This window comes from Nerophis lumbriciformis, linkage group LG01 (assembly GCF_033978685.3).
Source record: "Nerophis lumbriciformis linkage group LG01, RoL_Nlum_v2.1, whole genome shotgun sequence".
NCBI classification, from domain to species: Eukaryota; Metazoa; Chordata; class Actinopteri; order Syngnathiformes; family Syngnathidae; genus Nerophis; species Nerophis lumbriciformis.
The window spans coordinates 75,464,275-75,485,505 of record NC_084548.2 but is presented as its reverse complement, the minus strand read 5'-3'; the positions used below and the strand labels follow the sequence as shown (position 1 = coordinate 75,485,505).

The 21,231-nt window shown below is 36.6% G+C and overlaps 1 protein-coding gene across 2 annotated transcripts in view; it reads right to left on the bottom strand.

Annotated features, from left to right (window-relative positions):
• The window catches only part of ccdc135 (coiled-coil domain containing 135), a 43,127-nt gene extending 33,840 nt beyond the window's left edge, over positions 1–9,287 (bottom strand). Inside the window, exons 1-4 of one of the 2 annotated variants that reach the window (XM_061925847.2) lie at positions 9,198–9,287; positions 2,516–2,764; positions 2,212–2,387; positions 1,923–2,076 (exon numbers count right to left, since the gene is read on the bottom strand). In XM_061925847.2, coding sequence (XP_061781831.1) covers positions 1,923–2,076; positions 2,212–2,366 — 309 coding nt within the window. In that variant the 5' untranslated portion in view covers positions 2,367–2,387; positions 2,516–2,764; positions 9,198–9,287. The remainder of the gene's footprint in view (positions 1–1,922; positions 2,077–2,211; positions 2,388–2,515; positions 2,765–9,197) is intronic. The other variant, XM_061925856.1, reaches the window with a different exon arrangement.
• Between the last annotated feature and the right edge of the window lie 11,944 nt (positions 9,288–21,231).

The following is a 21,231-nucleotide window of genomic DNA, read 5'->3' as shown; positions in this document are numbered from 1 at the left end:
AATTTTTCTAAAAAAAAAATTGTTGGATTGCAATTTTTTGAGGAGGTTACAACTTGTCTTTTAGTCACAAATCCTTTTTTTGTTGCAAATAATTTTATTGGTTGCAATTGTTTTTGGTAAGAAATATTTGTATTTGTTGTAAAAAAAGAAAAAAGAAAAAAAGATTTTAAACCAAAAAAAAAAAAGATTTTTGTTTGAAATATATTTGTTTGTCTACAAATCGTCTTTTGTCAAAAAAAAACATTCTTTGGGGGTTGCAAATCGTTTTTGGGATGCAAATGGTATTTTTAGTTGCACATTTTTTGGGATGGAAACATTTTTTGGGATTCAAATTTGTTTTGCTTAGAACACATTTTTTGTTTGTAAATATTTTTTTGCTGCTTCCAAATCCTTTTTTTGGGTTGCAAATTTGATTTTGTTTTTGAAAATGTGCACTTTTTTTGCAAAAACTTTATTTGCTTGCAATTTTTTGGGAGGTTGCAAATAATTTTTTTGGTTGAGATTTCTTTTGTTTTTCAATTTTTCAATTTTTCTGAAAAAAAATTGTTGGATTGCGATTTTTTGAGGAGGTTACAACTTGTCTTTTAGTCACAAATCCTTTTTTTTTGTTGCAAATCATTTTATTGGTTGCAATTGTTTTTGGTAAGAAATATTTGTATTTGTTGTAAAAAAAAAAAGAAAAAAAGAAAAAATGATATTAAACCAAAAAAAAAAAAAGATTTTTGGTTGAAATATATTTGTTTGTCTACAAATCGTTTTTTGTCAAAAAAAAACATATTCTTTGGGGGTTGCAAATCGTTTTTGTTGAAAAAATGTTTTTGGGATGCAAATGGTATTTTTAGTTGCACATTTTTTGGGATGGAAACACTTTTTGGGATTCAAATTTTTTTGCTTAGAACACATTTTTTGTTTGTAAATATTTTTTTGCTGCTTCCAAATCCTTTTTTTGGGTTGCAAATTTGGTTTTGTTTTGAAAATGTGCAAATTTTTTGCAAAAACTTTATTTGGTTGCAATTTTTTGGTTGAGATTTCTTTTGTTTTTCAATTTTGCAATTTTTCTAAAAAAAAAATTGTTGGATTGCAATTTCTTTTTGCTAGAACAAATCCTTTTTTTGTTGCAAATCATTTTATTGGTTGCAATTGTTTTTGGTAAGAAATATTTGTATTTGTTGTAAAAAAAAAAAAAAGAAAAAAAGATTTTAAACCAAAAAAAAAAGATTTTTGTTTGAAATATGTCTACAAATCGTTTTTTGTCAAAAAAACAAACATATTTTTGGGGGGTTGCAAATCGTTTTTGTTGAAAAAAATGTTTTTGGGATGCAAATGGTATTTTTAGTTGCACATTTTTTGGGATTCAAATTTGTTTTGCTTAGAACACATTTTTTTTTGTAAATATTTTTTTGCTGCTTCCAAATCCTTTTTTCGGGTTGCAAATTTGATTTTGTTTTTGAAAATGTGCACATTTTTTGCAAAAACTTTATTTGCTTGCAATTTTTTGGGAGGTTGCAAATAATTTTTTTGGTTGAGATTTCTTTTGTTTTTCAATTTTGCACATTTTTTGCAGATATTTTTTAAGTTGTGATTTTTTTGGGAGGTTAAAAATATTTTTGAGATTAATTTTTTTTGGGGGGGGTTTACAAATCCATTTTTTGGTTAGGATTTAACTTCAATCTTGAGGGCGGGGCCTTCTCTGAACAGTGTGTTTTTATTGGTCAGTCTTGGATGATGGCATGACCATATATGGGTGTGACTACGGACTACTTCAAATATCAAAGCCCATACTGATTCATTATGCATTGAAGCTGAGTCGTTACCAAAAAAAAAAGGATTTGCAACCAAACTTAATTCGTTTTTTTTGTTTGCAAATAATAAAAGGGCACAATTTGTCTCCGTACACTTGGGGGGGGGGGCGTCCAGCGTACCTTGACGCCACATTCGTTCATGGGGAAGAGCAGCAGAGGCTTGCGCTCGGAACACAAAAGACGATACTGCCGCTGGAAGCTGTCGGCGATGGCCAACAGGCGGACCTCGCCAGGGGAGTTGCGCCTGTATGAGTCGGGAAGGGTTGGAGTGGACCTGCAGGGACACATCAGGCCTCAAACATCTTCTAAAGCTCAATGGTGAGGAAGGACAGGGAGGGTCGGCAGGGCAGACGCACCCAGCCAAAAAATTCTTTCTTGACGAGACAATGAAGACAAATCAGTAACTCACAGGTATTCACTTGGAGGAGACTCCTTTACTTTCACTTTCCTTTCGTCCTCATCGTCCTCGTCTTCACTATCCGATTGCTGCTCGCTGTCGGTCTCCATGACCGTCTCCATCCCTTTGATCAGGGGTTTCAAGTTCATCCTCACGAAGGACCACATGATGGCTGTCCTCGGTGGCAACTAGAAGACAGAATAAGTACATGTAGCCATGTGAAATAACATATTGCCAAATAACTTTGTGTACTTATCATGTATTCCAGTTACAGGTGGTGCTTCTTGACAAACATTTGAACAAACTGTTCACATACCTTCAGAATGCACTGCTTGACAAACTGGGAAAAAGACTTTGAAGCAAGAGCCAAAATAAATCTAACTTTCACTGTCGCATCCTTTTTGTTTCTGGCTTTTGTCAACACATCCTACTGTAGAAAATGGATGGATGGATGATGGATGATGGATGGATGGATCCTACTGCCTTTGAATTCTGTGACAATCAGTTGTTTTTCTTGAAGGCTGACTTTGGCGTACTTGGCTCTGTGTTTGATTGTCCTCGCCGTCTAATGACACACAAGACATACTGGTCGTGATGCACAGACATCTTGCTTTAAACTGTGTCTTTATCACAAAACCTTTTTTTGACACTGAATTTTGCTGACAATTTCATTGAAAAAAATGCAGTATTTCAAAATCATTGTATAAAAATGTAGCAAAAACAATTAGTGTATAAAAATGTCTATGTAAAAAAAGCTGCATTGGAAAATTCAGCGAAAAAAAATTCAGTGTAAAAAATGTTGGTATTTGAAAATTTAGTTCATAAAAATGTAGTGTAAAAAAAAATCGGTATTCTGAAATCCTGTGTAAAAAAGTCAGTATTTTAAAATTCAGTGTATAAAAACTTAAGGTAAAAAAATGTACTATTTTAAAATTCAGTGTATAAAAATCCATGTAAAAATGCAGTGTAAAAAAAAAAAAAAGGTATTTTAAAATTCAGTGTAAAAAATGTTGGTATTTGAAAATTTAGTTCATAAAAATGCAGTGTAAAAAAAAAATCGGTATTTTAAAATCCTGTGTAAAAAAGTCAGTATTTTAAAATTCAGTGTATAAAAACTTAAGGTAAAAAATGTAGTATTTTAAAATTCACTGTATAAAAATCCATGTAAAAAAAATTCAGTATTTCAAAATTCAGTTCATAAAAATGCAGTGTAAAAAAAAAAATCGGTATTTTTAAATTCAGTGTAAAAAATGTTGGTATTTGAAAATTTAGTTCATAAAAATGTAGTGTAAAAAAATCGGTATTCTGAAATCCTGTGTAAAAAAGTCCGTATTTTAAAATTCAGTGTATAAAAACTTATGGTAAAAAAATTTAGTATTTTAAAATTCAGTGTACAAAAATCCATGTAAAAAAATTTCAGTATTTCAAAATTCAGTTCATAAAAATGCAGTGTAAAAAAAAAAAAAAGGTATTTTAAAATTCAGTGCAAAAAATGTTGGTATTTGAAAATTTAGTTCATAAAAATGTAGTGTAAAAAAAAATCGGTATTCTAAAATCCTGTGTAAAAAAGTCCGTATTTTAAAATTCAGTGTATAAAAACTTAAGGTAAAAAAATGTTGTATTTTAAAATTCAGTGTATAAAAATCTATGTAAAAAAAAATTCAGTTCATAAAAATGCAGTGTAAAAAAAAAAATCGGTATTTTAAGATTCAGTGTAAAAAAAAAGAGTCATTTTTTTCAAATTCAGTGTAAAAAAAGTCAGTATTTAAAAATGCAGTGTATAAAAACGTAACAAAAAAAAAAGTGTAAAAAATTCAGTATTTGAAAATTCAGTGAAAAAAAATTATTTGTAAAAAATGTTGGTATTTGAAAATTTAGTTCATAAAAATGTAGTGTAAAAAAAATCGGTATTCTGAAATCCTGTGTAAAAAAGTCCGTATTTTAAAATTCAGTGTATAAAAACTTATGGTAAAAAAATGTAGTATTTTAAAATTCAGTGTACAAAAATCCATGTAAAAAAATTTCAGTATTTAAAAATTCAGTGTATAAAAACGTAGCAAAAAAAAAAGTGTAAAAAAATCTGTATTTGAAAATTCAGTGAAAAAAAATTATTTGTAAAAAATTTTGGTATTTGAAAATTTAGTTCATAAAAATGTAGTGTAAAAAAAAAATCGGTATTCTGAAATCCTGTGTAAAAAAGTCCGTATTTTAAAATTCAGTGTATAAAAACTTATGGTAAAAAAATGTAGTATTTTAAAATTCAGTGTACAAAAATCCATGTAAAAAAATTTCAGTATTTCAAAATTCAGTTCATAAAAATGCAGTGTAAAAAAAAAAAAAAGGTATTTTAAAATTCAGTGCAAAAAATGTTGGTATTTGAAAATTTAGTTCATAAAAATGTAGTGTAAAAAAAAATCGGTATTCTAAAATCCTGTGTAAAAAAGTCCGTATTTTAAAATTCAGTGTATAAAAACTTAAGGTAAAAAAATGTTGTATTTTAAAATTCAGTGTATAAAAATCTATGTAAAAAAAAATTCAGTTCATAAAAATGCAGTGTAAAAAAAAAAAATCGGTATTTTAAGATTCAGTGTAAAAAAAAAAGAGTCATTTTTTTCAAATTCAGTGTAAAAAAAGTCAGTATTTAAAAATGCAGTGTATAAAAACGTAACAAAAAAAAAAGTGTAAAAAATTCAGTATTTGAAAATTCAGTGAAAAAAAATTATTTGTAAAAAATGTTGGTATTTGAAAATTTAGTTCATAAAAATGTAGTGTAAAAAAAATCGGTATTCTGAAATCCTGTGTAAAAAAGTCCATATTTTAAAATTCAGTGTATAAAAACTTATGGTAAAAAAATGTAGTATTTTAAAATTCAGTGTACAAAAATCCATGTAAAAAAATTTCAGTATTTAAAAATTCAGTGTATAAAAACGTAGCAAAAAAAAAAGTGTAAAAAAATCTGTATTTGAAAATTCAGTGAAAAAAAATTATTTGTAAAAAATTTTGGTATTTGAAAATTTAGTTCATAAAAATGTAGTGTAAAAAAATCGGTATTCTGAAATCCTGTGTAAAAAAGTCTGTATTTTAAAATTCAGTGTATAAAAACTTAAGGAAAAAAATGTTGTATGGTAAAATTCAGTGTATAAAAATCCATGTAAAAAAATGTCAGTATTTCAAAATTCAGTTCATAAAAATGCAGTGTAAAAAAAAAAAATCGGTATTTTAAAATTCAGTGTAAAAAATGTTGGTATTTGAAAATTTAGTTCATAAAAATGTAGTGTAAAAAAAAAATCGGTATTTTAAAATCCTGTGTAAAAAAGGCCGTATTTTAAAATTCAGTGTATAAAAACTTAAGGTAAAAAAATGTAGTATTTTAAAATTCAGTGTATAAAAATCCATGTAAAAAAATTTCAGTATTTCAAAATTCAGTTCATAAAAATGCAGTGTAAAAAAAAAAAAATCGGTATTTTAAAATTCAGTGTAAAAAATGTTGGTATTTGAAAATTTAGTTCATAAAAATGTAGTGTAAAAAAATCGGTATTCTGAAATCCTGTGTAAAAAACTCAGTATTTTAAAATTCAGTGTATAAAAACTTAAGGTAAAAAAATTTTGTATTTTAAAATTCAGTGTATAATAAAAATCCATGTAAAAAAATTTCAGTATTTCAAAATTCAGTTCATAAAAATGCAGTGTAAAAAAAAAAAATCGGTATTTTAAAATTCAGTGTAAAAAATGTCAGTATTTCAAAATTTAGTTAATAAAAATGCAGTGTAAAAAAAAAATCGGTATTTTAAAATCCTGTGTAAAAAAGTCAGTATTTTAAAATTCAGCGTATAAAAATCCATGTAAAAAAATTTCAGTATTTCAAAATTCAGTTCATAAAAATGCAGTGTAAAAAAAAAAATCGGTATTTTAAAATTCAGTGTAAAAAATGTTGGTATTTGAAAATTTAGTTCATAAAAATGTAGTGTAAAAAAATCGGTATTCTGAAATCCTGTGTAAAAAACTCAGTATTTTAAAATTCAGTGTATAAAAACTTAAGGTAAAAAATGTAGTATTTTAAAATTCACTGTATAAAAATCCATGTAAAAAAAATTCAGTATTTCAAAATTCAGTTCATAAAAATGCAGTGTAAAAAAAAAAAAATCGGTATTTTAAAATTCAGTGCAAAAAATGTTGGTATTTGAAAATTTAGTTCATAAAAATGTAGTGTAAAAAAAATCGGTATTCTGAAATCCTGTGTAAAAAAGTCTGTATTTTAAAATTCAGTGTATAAAAACTTATGGTAAAAAAATGTAGTATTTTAAAATTCAGTGTATAAAAATCCATGTAAAAAAATTTCAGTATTTCAAAATTCAGTTCATAAAAATGCAGTGTAAAAAAAAAAAATCGGTATTTTAAAATTTAGTGTAAAAAAAAAGTCATTTTTTTCAAATTCAGTGTAAAAAAAGTCAGTATTTACAAATTCAGTGTATAAAAACGTAGCAAAAAAAAAAGTGTAAAAAATTCAGTATTTGAAAATTCAGTGAAAAAAAATTATTTGTAAAAAATGTTGGTATTTGAAAATTTAGTTCATAAAAATGTAGTGTAAAAAAAATCGGTATTCTGAAATCCTGTGTAAAAAAGTCCGTATTTTAAAATTCAGTGTATAAAAACTTATGGTAAAAAAATGTAGTATTTTAAAATTCAGTGTACAAAAATCCATGTAAAAAAATGTCAGTATTTCAAAATTCAGTTCATAAAAATGCAGTGTAAAAAAAAAAAAAGGTATTTTAAAATTCAGTGCAAAAAATGTTGGTATTTGAAAATTTAGTTCATAAAAATGTAGTGTAAAAAAAAATCGGTATTCTGAAATCCTGTGTAAAAAAGTCCGTATTTTAAAATTCAGTGTATAAAAACTTATGGTAAAAAAATTTAGTATTTTAAAATTCAGTGTACAAAAATCCATGTAAAAAAATGTCAGTATTTCAAAATTCAGTTCATAAAAATGCAGTGTAAAAAAAAAAAATCGGTATTTTAAAATTTAGTGTAAAAAAAAAGTCTTTTTTTTTTCAAATTCAGTGTAAAAAAAGTCAGTATTTAAAAATTCAGTGTATAAAAACGTAGCAAAAAAAAAGTGTAAAAAATTCAGTATTTGAAAATTCAGTGAAAAAAAATTATTTGTAAAGAATTTTGGTATTTGAAAATTTAGTTCATAAAAATGTAGTGTAAAAAAAAAATCGGTATTCTGAAATCCTGTGTAAAAAAGTCCGTATTTTAAAATTCAGTGTATAAAAACTTATGGTAAAAAAATGTAGTATTTTAAAATTCAGTCTACAAAAATCCGTGTAAAAAAATTTCAGTATTTAAAAATTCAGTGTATAAAAACGTAGCAAAAAAAAAGTGTAAAAAAATCTGTATTTGAAAATTCAGTGAAAAAAAATTATTTGTGAAAAATTTTGGTATTTGAAAATTTAGTTCATAAAAATGTAGTGTAAAAAAAATCGGTATTCTGAAATCCTGTGTAAAAAAGTCCGTATTTTAAAATTCAGTGTATAAAAACTTATGGTAAAAAAAATGTAGTATTTTAAAATTCAGTGTACAAAAATCCATGTAAAAAAATTTCAGTATTTCAAAATTCAGTTCATAAAAATGCAGTGTAAAAAAAAAAAAAAGGTATTTTAAAATTCAGTGCAAAAAATGTTGGTATTTGAAAATTTAGTTCATAAAAATGTAGTGTAAAAAAAAATCGGTATTCTAAAATCCTGTGTAAAAAAGTCCGTATTTTAAAATTCAGTGTATAAAAACTTAAGGTAAAAAAATGTTGTATTTTAAAATTCAGTGTATAAAAATCTATGTAAAAAAAATTCAGTTCATAAAAATGCAGTGTAAAAAAAAAAAAAGGTATTTTCACATTCAGTGTAAAAAAAGTCAGTATTTAAAAATTCAGTGTATAAAAACGTAGCAAAAAAAAAAGTGTAAAAAATTCAGTATTTGAAAATTCAGTGTATAAAAATTCAGGGTAAAAAAAACAGTATATTCAAATTCAGTGGAAATTTTGGTGGCTTTTCCTGTTTTGTTGGTATTTTCCGGTAGCAGTTTGATTTCTTCCCTTAGCGCTATTCCCAGCACCTGCTTTGTTTTAGCAATCAAGAATATTTCAGTTGTTTTTTATCCTTCTTTGTGTAGACATTGTCATGTCATGTTCAGATGTACTTTGTGGACAAAGCCTTCTCTGCTCCACACGCTGTAAGTCTTTGCTGTCATCCAGCATTCTGTTTTTGTTGACTTTGTAGCCAGTTCAGTTTTAGTTCCGTTCTGCATAGCCTTGCCTAAGCTTCAATGCCTTTTCTTTTCTTGCCTCCTGTTTATTTTTGGTTAAAGCATTAGATACCTACTGATATGGAAGAGTATTACACAAGCTCCACAACAGCACATTATTTGCGTATTATAATTACTGGTTTGCAAAAAGTATTTTTAACCCAATTAGGTGGAATGACATCATCTCCCACGGCACACCAGACTGTATCTCACGTCACACCAGTGTGCCGCGGCACAGTAGTTGAAAAACACCGGGTTAGAGTCGGTAGGTTGTGAGTTCAAACCCCGGCCGAGTCATACCATAGCCTCCCTGCTTGGCACTCAGCATCAAGGGTTGGAATTGGGGGTTAAATCACCAAAAATTATTCCCGAGCGCGGCCATCACTGCTGCTCACTGCTCCCCTCACCTCCCAGGGGGTGAACAAGGGGTTGGGTCAAATGCAGAGGTAAATTTCACCACACCTAGTGTGTGTGTGGTGGGGGGACTATAAGTGGTAATTTAACTTAACTTAAGTTACTTTTACGTGGTCGTCCATGTTGGTAGTTTCATCGTGAAACATCAAGCTAGCATGGAACCTTCTAGCTAACTCCTCATTATGTCAGCAAAAAGTAGCACTAAACAGCTAATTTAAACACAGTTCATAAGATTATTTTTAAAAGACTAGTTTGAAAGACACGCAAACAATGAAATCTAAACCTACCGTCGTCAAATGTACTTTGTTAGCTTAGCTCCGCAAAAACGCCGACCTGCCATCGCTTTACGGTTGTCGTCTGGTCTCCATGGTTACTGACCTGCGCACGCGCAACACTACCGGAAGGTTTAGTGACTCGGCGCAGCGAAAAACTTCTGTCCGCTCTGCAAAGTATCGAAATGTAAATTTGTGTTGATGAAGGGTACGTTTGTATTTTAACCATTTATATTTTATTTTTATCAATGTGATTGAAAAACAAAAACTGTTTTTTTTATTTGAGTTTTTACTTTTTTGGTGTCAAAAGCCAAAACCAGATCTAAAGATTACATTTTATTTTATATTTTATATTGCAAAAAAACAAACAAACAAAAAAACCCAGTCAGCAGAAACAAAAAAAACGAAGCAAAAACAAGATGTCATATCAACACCGGAACCGGAAGTCGCTATTTGAAGACAGACTTGTCTTTAAATAATAGCGACTTCCGGTTGATGGTAACATAAGAAATGTTTGTCAACATTATTATGCTCCAAACAAATTTATTTTTCTCCATAAATGTCCTTTTCTGAAAGTAAAACCTACATCTTCTAATTGGCTTAATGGTTTAAAATGATCAATTAAATATTGGAAAAAGATGAAAAGTACAAAAGCCCTTAGATTGATCTTTATTGAAAATTTTTAAAGTGATTTAGTTAGCCATTTTTTGTCTTTTGAATTTTATCATATTGCTTATTATTATTATTATTATTAGTATTTGCTTTTATTTTCTTTCCTTGACATGTTTTATTAATGTCATAATTTGCTCAACCTGATGTGTAAATCGTTGAAAGTGACTTGACTTTTACGTACATTGTGGATATATGTTTGTTTTTCAATTAAAAAAATACATTAAAAAAAAAATAGCGACTTCCGGTTCTTGTGTCTTTTACGTTTCTGCTGACTGGTGATTTTAAAGTTTGTTTTATGAAATAGAAAATTAAAATAGAAAATATTTTTTAAATATAATTATTGCTACTTGATTGAAAAAAATAAACGCTTTGTTTTGAAATTGCACTTTTTATATTCCAAAAATAATAAAACATTTTAGATTCTGGGAATTTTGTATCGGTATGATACCGAGTAGCTACAGGGATAGTATTGCCAATACTAATATCGATATGTTGACTTGAAACGTGAGTATTAATTGAATAATTTTGTGAATTTAGTCGGTTGATTATGACAATGATAACTCATGGAACATATTTTATACCACTAAAATATTTGTAAAACTCAATGCAACTATACAAAACAATGTGTTAGTATACAAATATTTAAAATGATTCCCTTATTACGTTCAATTACAAACAATTTAAGAAAAAAAAAGTTACTTGTCCAAAACAATAACAATGTAGCACAAATGTAAAGATAAAGATGTCAACGAAACTGTCATGACTTGGACTATGGCTTGGTTTGTTCTCCCGAGGTGCAAGTGAATTGGACCAGATGTGGCGTGAAGGTAAATACATGATTTATTTAAACACTATAACTACAAAGAAAAGGATCAAACAAAAGGCGCGCACAGGCGCGGAGGTACAAAACTAGACTATAGTGATGGGTCCGGCAACACCGATGCATCGGCGCATGCGTCGAGCTCATAGAGCAAAACCCTGTGCCGGTGCGCGTACCGCTTTTAGAAAGTCACGTGACCGATCATGAGCTGTTTTGGTCACGTGACCGATACGCCAACTGTGTCGCCTCCTCTGTGCCCTGTGAGCGTGTCTTTTCTACAGCCGGAGAAATAATAACTAAGAAGAGAAATCGTCTAAAATGTAATACGTCGGAAAAACTTTTTTTTTTTTATAAAAATGTGTAAAAAAATAATATTAAAAAAATTCCCAGTCCACAATCATCCACAACACGTTCTCTTAGATTTCCATGTTATGATACATGTTCACATTATTTATTGACTGTATCTAAAAAAGATACAAATATATTTTTATTTAAATGAAGATATGAAATAATCCTAAATGACTTGGTTTATATTATTGTATATACTAGGGCAGAGGTCACCAACGCGGTGCCCGCGGTCACCAGGTAGCCCGTAAGGACCAGATCAGTCGCCCGCTGGCCTGTTCTAAAAATAGCTCAAAGAGCAGCACTTACCAGTGAGCTGCCTCTATTTTTTAAATTGTATTTATTTACTAGCAAGCTGGTCTCGCTTTGCTCGACGTTTTTAATTCTAAAAGAGACAAAACTCAAATAGAATTTGAAAATCCAAGAAAATATTTTAAAGACTTGGTCTTCACTTGGAATAAGCGGTAGAAAATGGATGGATGGATGGGTCTTCACTTGTTTAAATAAATTCATTTATTTTTTTACTTTGCTTCTTATTACTTTTAGAAATACAATTTTAGAGAAAAAATACAACCTTAAAAATGATTTTAGGATTTTTAAACAAATATACCTTTTTACCTTTTAAATTTCTTCCTCTTCTTTCCTGACAATTTAAATCAATGTTCAAGTAAAACAATTTTTTTATTATTATTGTAAAGAATAATAAATATTTTAGCTTCTGTTTTTTCGACGAAGAATATTTATGAAATATTTCTTCAAACTTACTATGATTAAAATTCAAAAACATTATTCTGGCAAATCTAGAAAATCTGTAGAATCAAATTTAAATCTAATTTCAAAGTATTTAGAATTTCTTTTAAAATTTTTGTTCTGGAAAATCTAGAAGAAATACTGATTTGTCTTTGTTAGAAATATAGCTTGGTCCAATTTGTTAAATATTCTAACAAAGTGCAGATTGGATTTTAACCAATTTAAAACATGTCATCAAAATTCTAAAATGTATCTTAATCAGGAAAAATGACTAATGATGTTCCATAAATTCTTTTTTTAATTTTTTCAAAAAGATTCAAATAAGCTAGTTTTTCTCTTCTTTTTGTCGGTTGAATTTTGAATTTTAAAGAGTCGAAATTGAAGATAAACTATGTTTCAAAATTTTATTTTAATTTTTTTCGTGTTTTCTCCTCTTTTAAACCGTTCAATTAAGTGTTTTTTTCATCATTTATTCTCTACAAAAAACCTTCCGTAAAAGGAAAAAAAAATGTACGACGGAATGACAGACAGAAATACCCATTTTTTTATATATATAAATGTATTTATTTAGCTATTCTTGTTTAAATCACACTTACGTGTAACTTACAAATGACAATATATTTATTTATTTAAGTGTGTATCAAACTGGTAGCCCTTCGCATGAATCAGTACCCAAGAAGTAGTTTTTGGTTTCAAAAAGGTTGGTGACCCCTGTACTAGGGCATCAAATCAGTGTCAGTTGAGTCGGTCCATAGGTTGCCTGTAGGGATTTTTAATGTCCAGCAGATGTCAGTATTTAGTGACACAGTATCGACACAGTATCAATACAGTTTTGCAATGTGTCGAAACGCTTCATGACGCCTCATCAACCCATCACTACAACACAGAACTTGCACATTGGCAGAAACTATGAACAATTAAACAAAACTTGCAAACTATGGCATGAATAAAGAAAACTTACTTGGATGAAAAAACGGCATGAAAAAGCGCAGCATGGGTCATAAGGGTGTGTGGAGAGTGTAAATGCGGGATGTCGTCAGAACGACAAACTGAAAACAATGAACTTAAATACTATAGACATGATTAACGAAAACAGGTGCGTGACTCAAAACGTGCAACAGGTGCGTGACGTGACAGGTGAAAACTAATGGTTGCTATGGTGACAAAACAAAAGTGCACAAAAAGTTCAAAAACAAAACCGAACATGACTAAAACAAAACCAATTGACATCTAAACTCATCGATGTACTAAGTATAATGAAGACCCTTGAAGTGTTTACACCAGCAGGCTAGTTTATTGTCCTGTTGGTCTTCTCATGGAAGACTTTTCCATCCCACTGGCGGTCCCAGCTCAGCTTGACCTTTTGTTTTGGGGCGCTCTGCTGCAGACGCTGATGCAGCTGGCAAAAACACAACAGCAACGTTGGAACTTTAAGATGTGAGTACTGTAGACCTACATGTACCTGCTTTAAGATGTGAGTACTGTAGACGTACATGTACCTGCTGTAAGATGTGAGTACTGTAGACGTACATGTACTGTAAGTACTGTAGACCTACATGTATGAGGGGCCGTTAGGGACATTATTCAGAATTACCTCTTGCACACACACTACTGAAAAACTCTTATACACATACATGTACCTGCTTTAAGATGTGAGTACTGTAGACGTACATGTACCTGCTGTAAGATGTGAGTACTGTAGACCTACTTGTATGAGGGCCCGTTAGGGACATTATTCAGAATTACCTCTTACACACACTACTGAAAAACTCTTATACACATACATATACCTGCTTTAAGATGGGAGTACTGTAGACGTACATGTACCTGCTTTAAGATGTGAGTACTGTAGACGTACATGTACCTGTTTTAAGATGCCCTCCATCACTGCAGCATCACTGAGGTCCACTGAGGAGTTCTTCCACAGCACACTCACCCGAACCAGTTGTGATGACTTCAGCTCAACATCTGGTGATAAAAATACAAAAATGTCAAGTCATGAGTTCTGAATCCTTCAAATCCCCCGATTTCCAGCAAGGAGCTTTCTCTTTCAGGGTTCATGCATGAGACGATCGATCCAAATAGCGATAGTGTCGATACCGAGGGTGGTATCAGTATCAGAGACTTTCACAAATATCAGCGTTTTTTGTTTTTGTTTCAGTGAAGCGTTTCTGGGTGTTGTTGATAAATGGCTTTTACACTTTCACCCTAGAACAGTCCCCATGGTTCTTTTCCTCTTTGGTCCGGAGGACACGACAGCCACAGTTTCCAAAAACAATTTGAAATGTGGACTCGTCAGACCACAGAACACTTTTCCACTTTGCATCAGTCCATCTTAGATGAGCTCGGGCCCAGTGAAGCGTTTCTGGGTGTTGTTGATAAATGGCTTTGGCTTTGCATAGTAGAGTTTTAACTTGCACTTACAGATGTAGCGACCAACTGTAGTTACTGACAGTGGTTTACTGAAGTGTTTCTGAGCCTATGTGGTGATATCCTTTACACACTGATGTCGCTTTTTAATGCAGTACCGCCTGAGGGATCCAAGGTGTGTAATATCATGGCTTACATGCAGTGATTTCTCCACATTCTCTCCACCTTTTGATGATATTACGGAGCGTAGATGGTGAAATCCCTAAATTCCTTGGTTGAGAAATGTTGTTCTTAAACAATTTGCTCAGGCATTTGTTGACAAAGTGGTGACCCTCGCCCCGTCCTTGTTTGTGAATGACTGAGCATTTCATGGAAGCTGCTTTTATAGCCAATCATGGCACCCACCTGTTCCCAATTAGCCTGTCCACCTGTGGGATGTTACAAATAAGTCTTTGATGAGCATTTCTTCAACTTTCTCACTCTTTTTTTGCCACTTGTGCCAGCTTTTTTGCATCAAATTCCAAATGAGCTAATATTTTCAAAAAATACCAAAGTTTCTCAGTGTGAACATGAAATATCTTGTCTTTGCAGTTTATTCAATTGAATATAAGTTGAAAAGGATTTGTTGTATTGTCTTTTTATTTACCATTTACACAACCTGACAACTTGACTGCTTTTGTACATGAAGCCTCTGGTCTGTGTCGGAGGCAGATATTTACATATATCCGAATTTAAGTGTTACTTCTTTTATGTCATAGTCATATTTGAAAACAGCTCGTGTTTTTCCATTTGTTCTCTTTCTGTTTGTCTGCAAGTAAACTGTGTGTGTTAACCTTGAAGCTTTGGAATGTTAGAAAGAGCGATAATGGGCATTTGTTTTGGCTAGAGATGTTGTGTTTAGACTAAAGGGGAGGTGACGGCAAACAGACACCAGGGGGAAGTATGTACAATTTATTATATATATATATATATATTCAATATATATAATAATAACAAACAATACTAATTTAATAAACTAAGGAAATGGAGTGTGAACTATATCCAAAAGGGAATGGTGTAAGACTATGTGTGTAGTTAACTGAAGTGAGTGTTACCAACGTGTTGAACGAGATACGGGAAGTCCAGGGGGCAGGCAGATGATCCGGGGCGAGAGCGAGGCGTCAGAATCCAGGGACGAGCAAGAGGTCGAGGAACGAAGGAGGCAGTCAGAGTCCAGAGGGAGATCCAGGGAAAAGTGAGATGCACAGCTCACTTTCCAGGTGACGAAGGGTAGGTACACCATGAGAAAACTAAGTTCCCGCGCCGATCCTAGGGTCCACTGGTCTTTTAACCAGCTCGCCCTCATCAGTTCCAGGTGTGAAGATTGCCAGCGAGTGATTGCAGCTGGTGGCTGCTGCAGGGCGGGGACGTGCGCGGCGCGTCCCTGCATGTGCGCACCCGTGGGCGTGTCCCGAGGTGCGCACAGACGGATGAGCGGCGTTGGCAGGAGCCTGAGCCGTAACAAGAGAGACATGACTGCCAGGGACTTAAGAGGGGAGAGGGTTTGGTCGGGGGGGACAGACCATCTTAGCGGGGCGATTGAATGTTCTATGCTGGACTGGTCTTAATGTATATCTGCAAAGCTTTGCAAATATATTACAAAATACCTATTCTGTCTCTGGTGGTTTTTCAACTCAGCTTTAAGTGTCGTAAAGAGCTCGGGAGCGACTTGTGACTTGAATTCCCTGGGAGGAACAACTGGTCCAAAACGCAACATCTGCCAGAGAATAAGAAGACGTAGCAGGAGGGATCAGTGTTGCTAACCATATTTAGCAAGTATCATATTGTAATCGCTGTAGCGGGCAGGCAGCTCGCAACTTTAGCAGGAAGGTCTTCATGTGAGTGACACTCCTCAAAGAAGAAGCATTTTATTTTGAAAATGGCAAATCGCTTACCTTTGTGGCAAATAAATGCGTGTTTGGAATGGCAGTTCCAGTCCTTCCATTGCGCCGCGTCCTTAAGATCCGCCACCAGGCAGGACCTGTCCACGCTGTCGGGTTGTCCGGTTTCCCGGGAAAGGCCGATCCAAGGGCTCTCTACGCCAGAAAGCTTCTCCTTGATGAGTTGGTTTGTCTTGCTGCTGGTCACGTTAGCCAAGTCCAGGTACTTCTTCTTGCAGTGCGCTCGGGCCTGAGCCCAGGTCTGTCGCACGTCGATGAGGAAATGCGCTCCTGTCACGGAATGGTTTCCACGGTACATAAAAAAAACAACAAAAAAACTCCCCTTTGACATAAACACATACCGTATTTTCCAGACTATAAGCCGCATCGGTATATAAGCCGCACTCGCCTTCATTTTAGGGAAAACATTATATTCATATATAAGCCGCACCGGACTGTAAGCCGAAGGAAAGAAAGATTTTGTAAATGTTTACTTACATACCTTAAAGGCCTACTGAAACCCACTACATAGATTAGCCGCACCTTAGTATAAACCGCAGAGTTCAAAGCTTGAGAAAAATGTAGCGACTTATAGTCCGGAAAAAAACGGAATTAGACCAGAAATGTAAAACCGTTAGCATTTTAGTTGGTAAACTCTTATATGTTTGTACTGAGGCTGTGTGCACACTCAAGCATGTGCTCTATGCACACGTTGTACTTACTGTATTATCCGGGCGAGAGAGAGCGCACCGGTATATAAGCCACACCCACTAAATTAAAAAAACGGATGAGCGGCGTTGGCAGGAGCCTGAGCCGTAACAGTATCCCCCCCCTATGGACAGATTCCAGATGTCCAACATACTCACGAAACAAGGGAGGGTGGAGGGGAGAACTGGTGGTGGGTCGCCGGCCCCAGTGTCCCCGAATCCACCGAGGACGAGTCTGATGGCGGTGGCGAGAAGAACGCCGCTGAAGCCGGCGACCAAGGGACGGCCACCATCTTGGCCGTCGGGAAGGCGGACGTGATTGGCGCCATGGTGCGTCTCGCCGGAAACGAGGATATGACATCGGCGGCGGTGTGGAGGAAGACGTCATCGGCGAGGCAGGCGTGGAGGAAGACGTCATCGGCGAGGCAGGCGTGGAGGCAGACGTCATCGGCGGCGTGGAAGCGGCAGACGTCATCGGCGGCGTGGAAGCGGCAGACGTCATCGGCGGCGTGGAAGCGGCAGACGTCATCGGCGCCGTGGAAGCGGCAGACGTCATCGGCGCCGTGGAAGCGGCAGACGTCAAAGGCGTGGAAGCGGCGGACATCAAAGCCGGAGACGAGGAGGGCAGCTGAGGAGCTGGCCGAGGTGCTGAAGTCGGCGGAGCAGGCCGAGGTGCTGGAGTCGGCGGAGCAGGCCGAGGTGCTGGAGTCGGCGGAGCAGGCCGAGGTGCTGGAGTCGGCGGAGCAGGCCGAGGTGCTGGAGTCGGCGGAGCAGGCCGAGGTGCTGGAGTCGGCGGAGCTGGCCGAGGTGCTGGAGTCGGCGGAGCTGGCCGAGGTGCTGGAGTCGGCGGAGCAGGCCGAGGTGCTGGAGTCGGCGGAGCAGGCCGAGGTGCTGGAGTCGGCGGAGCAGGCCGAGGTGCTGGAGTCGGCGGAGCAGGCCGAGGTGCTGGAGTCGAGGCCAGCCTGGGAGCTGGTGGAGACGTGGGGGCCAGCCTGGGAGCTGGTGGAGACGTGGGGGCCAGCCTGGGAGCTGGTGGAGACGTGGGGGCCAGCCTGGGAGCTGGTGGAGACGTGGGGGCCAGCCTGGGAGCTGGTGGAGACGTGGGGGCCAGCCTGGGGACTGGTGCTAGCTCGGACGCTAGCCGAGGGGCTGGTGCTAGCTCGGAGGCTAGCCGAGGGGCTGGTGCTAGCTCGGAGGCTAGCCGAGGGGCTGGTGTTAGTTCGGAGGCTAGCCGAGGGGCTGGTGCTAGCTCGGACGCTAGCCGAGGGGCTGGTGCTAGCTCGGACGCTAGCCGAGGGGCTGGTGCTAGCTCGGACGCTAGCCGAGGGGCTGGTGCTAGCTCGGACGCTAGCCGAGGGACAGGTGCTAGCTCGGACGCTAGCCGAGGGACAGGTGCTAGCTCGGACGCTAGCCGAGGGACAGGTGCTAGCTCGGACGCTAGCCGAGGGACAGGTGCTAGCTCGGACGCTAGCCGAGGGACAGGTGCTAGCTCGGACGCTAGCCGAGGGACAGGTGCTAGCTCGGACGCTAGCCGAGGGACAGGTGCTAGTTCGGACGCTAGCCGAGGGACAGGTGCTAGCTCGGACGCTAGCCGAGGGACAGGTGCTAGCTCGGACGCTAGCCGAGGGACAGGTGCTAGCTCGGACGCTAGCCGAGGGACAGGTGCTAGCTCGGACGCTAGCCGAGGGACAGGTGCTAGCTCGGACGCTAGCCGAGAGACAGGTGCTAGCTCGGACGCTAGCCGAGGGACAGGTGCTAGCTCGGACGCTAGCCGAGGGACAGGTGCTAGCTCGGACGCTAGCTCGGGGACAGGTGCTAGCTCTGACGCTAGCCGAGGGACAGGTGCTAGCTCTGACGCTAGCCGAGGAACTGGTGTTAGCTCTGACGCTAGCTCGGGGACAAGTGCTAGCTCGGACGCTAGCTCGGGGACAAGTGCTAGCTCGGGGACAGGTGCTAGCTCAGACGCTAGCTCGGGGACAGGTGCTAGCTCAGACGCTAGCCAGGGGACAGGTGCTAGCTCGGAGGCTAGCCAGGGGACTGGTGGTTGCGGCTGGGAAAAGCGGAAGACAGGTGGAATTAGTCTGGCAGAGGGTAGCCTGTCTTGGTGCAGCTGCGCCACCCCATCAGCACAGCCACCAGTACTACCCCCCCTCTCCGAAAGCGGATGCCAGACGCTTCTCTCTGGCTGAGGAACAGTCACTATGGGTGGGAGGAGGGTGTCCAGGCGACGGGTAAATTCCTCCTTGCTCACATCACTGCTAAACATGCCTTTCCATGACAGTTTGGCAGGACAAGAAAACTCCTCCGGTGTGGAGCGAAAAAAAGAAAAAGACATGGTGAATGGGACAAGAGGCAGAAAAAAGAAAAAAAAATCACAGGGGGCGGAACTAAAGTCACTGGGGGCGGGGCTAAGGAACTGTGCCGTCAGGTCCTTTAATAATTTTGGCGGGAACTTACTGTTGTGTTTACTGAGAGAGGTGACGGCTCAGACACCAGGGGGCGGTATATACAATTATTTATTATATATATATAGTCAACATATATATATATATAAATAATAATAAACAATATTACTAAACTAAGGAAATGGAGTGTGAACTAGAATACAAAAGGGAATGGTGTAAGACTATGTGTAGAATTTAACTGAAGTGAGTGTTACCAACGTGTTGAACGAGATACGCGGAAGTCCAGGGGGCAGGCAGCTGATCCGGGGCGAGAGCGAGGCGTCAGAATCCAGGGGCGAGCAAGAGGTCGAGGAACGAAGGAAGCAGTCGGAGTCCAGAGGGAGATCCAGGGGAAATTGAGACGCAGGCGACGGAGGGTAGGTACACCATGAGAAAGCTAAGTTCCCGCGACGATCCTTGGGTCCACTGGTCCTTTATTGATCTCGCTCTGATCAGTCGCAGGTGTGCAGATTGCCAGCGAGTGATTGCAGCTGGTGGCTGCAGCAGGGCGGAGACGCGCGCGGCGCGTCCCTGGATGTACGCACCAGTGGGCGTGTCCCGAGGTGCGCACAGACGGATGAGCGGCGTTGGCAGGAGCCTGAGCCGTAACACATACCGTACCATACCATACCAACTTTATCTGTAAAGCCCTTTAAAAACAAGCACAGTTGAAGAACAAAGGGCTGTACACCACAAAGAAATACAGGCAAAGGACAGACTAAAAAATAAAATTTAAAACAGAAGTAAAATACACATTGAAAAAAAAAATACAAATGATCTTAAGAACAATATGTTAGATAAAAAGCAGTTAAAAAGTTAAAAACAGTTTAAAGTTCATGCTGGGTTAAAAGCCAGTGAATAGAAATGGGTTTTATGAAGGGTCTTAAAAGTAGCCAAAGAAGGGGCCTGTCTCACATGGAGAGGGAGATCGTTCCAGAGTTTGGGACCCGCAAACATGTAGTCTCTTCTCAAGGATAGGGCTATCACTTTTGCCTTCCGAAGTCCCAATTAGGGCGTCTTTCCTACGAGAAGTGATCCAATTCACCTGCGAAGATCAATCTAAGGGGCCTTATCTCAAGATGAATACAAACATTCACCATATACGAACCATAATATGAGTTCATTCATTCACTTCAGTCGCAAGGTGGCGCCAAGTAACAAAATCTATGACTAAGTTTCAGGCCTTCGAAATCTGGCTAATTGCTAACAGTTAGCATGGTAGCATAGCAGGCGGTTCCAAGTAACAAAACAATGACTTTTAGTTTTATATCTACAAAAATTTACTAAATTGCTAACAGTTAGCATGGTAGCAAGACACGTGGTTCCAAGTAACAAAATCCATGACGTTTAGTTTCATACGTACAAAAATTGGCTAAAATGCCAACAGTCAGGGCCAAGTAACAATATTGATGACTTGTAGAGTTTTATATCAACATTTGCTAAATGATTAAATGGTAGCAAGGTGGTGATAAGTACAAATATCCATGACTTTTAGTTAGTTTGTTTTTACATTCAACAATTGGCTAATTGTTAGCATGCTGGTGACAAGTAATAATTATTATCAATTATTTTCTAAACAACAACAAATCTAATTAAAATGTTGTGACCCTGGGTTTTTACTCAGTCTTGCTGCCCTAACACATGTCCCACTCTATAAGACGTGTTCCATTAATATTCTTATTCTTTTAGGGCGATCATGAACAGTTCAGTTAGCCAAACTCTTACACTCCAACTTTACAAGGACAAAGAAAGAAAAATTAATTGATCAATTACACAAAATAATGCGTGATTTTCTTTGTTCCATTGTAACATTTATTTTACTGTAACGACCTGCTGGTGTTCACTTTTAGGTTCTTGTGTGATCGATACTCAGAGTTCCCATGTTCATGAACGTGACGTGCCTGACAGGTGATTGGCGGGTAATGATGACGTGAGGTTGTTACAGAGGACGTGTGCGCACGAGAAATAACACACCTGGCTGTAGCTAGCATAACAACAATCGAACTTTGTGACTTTCACTTA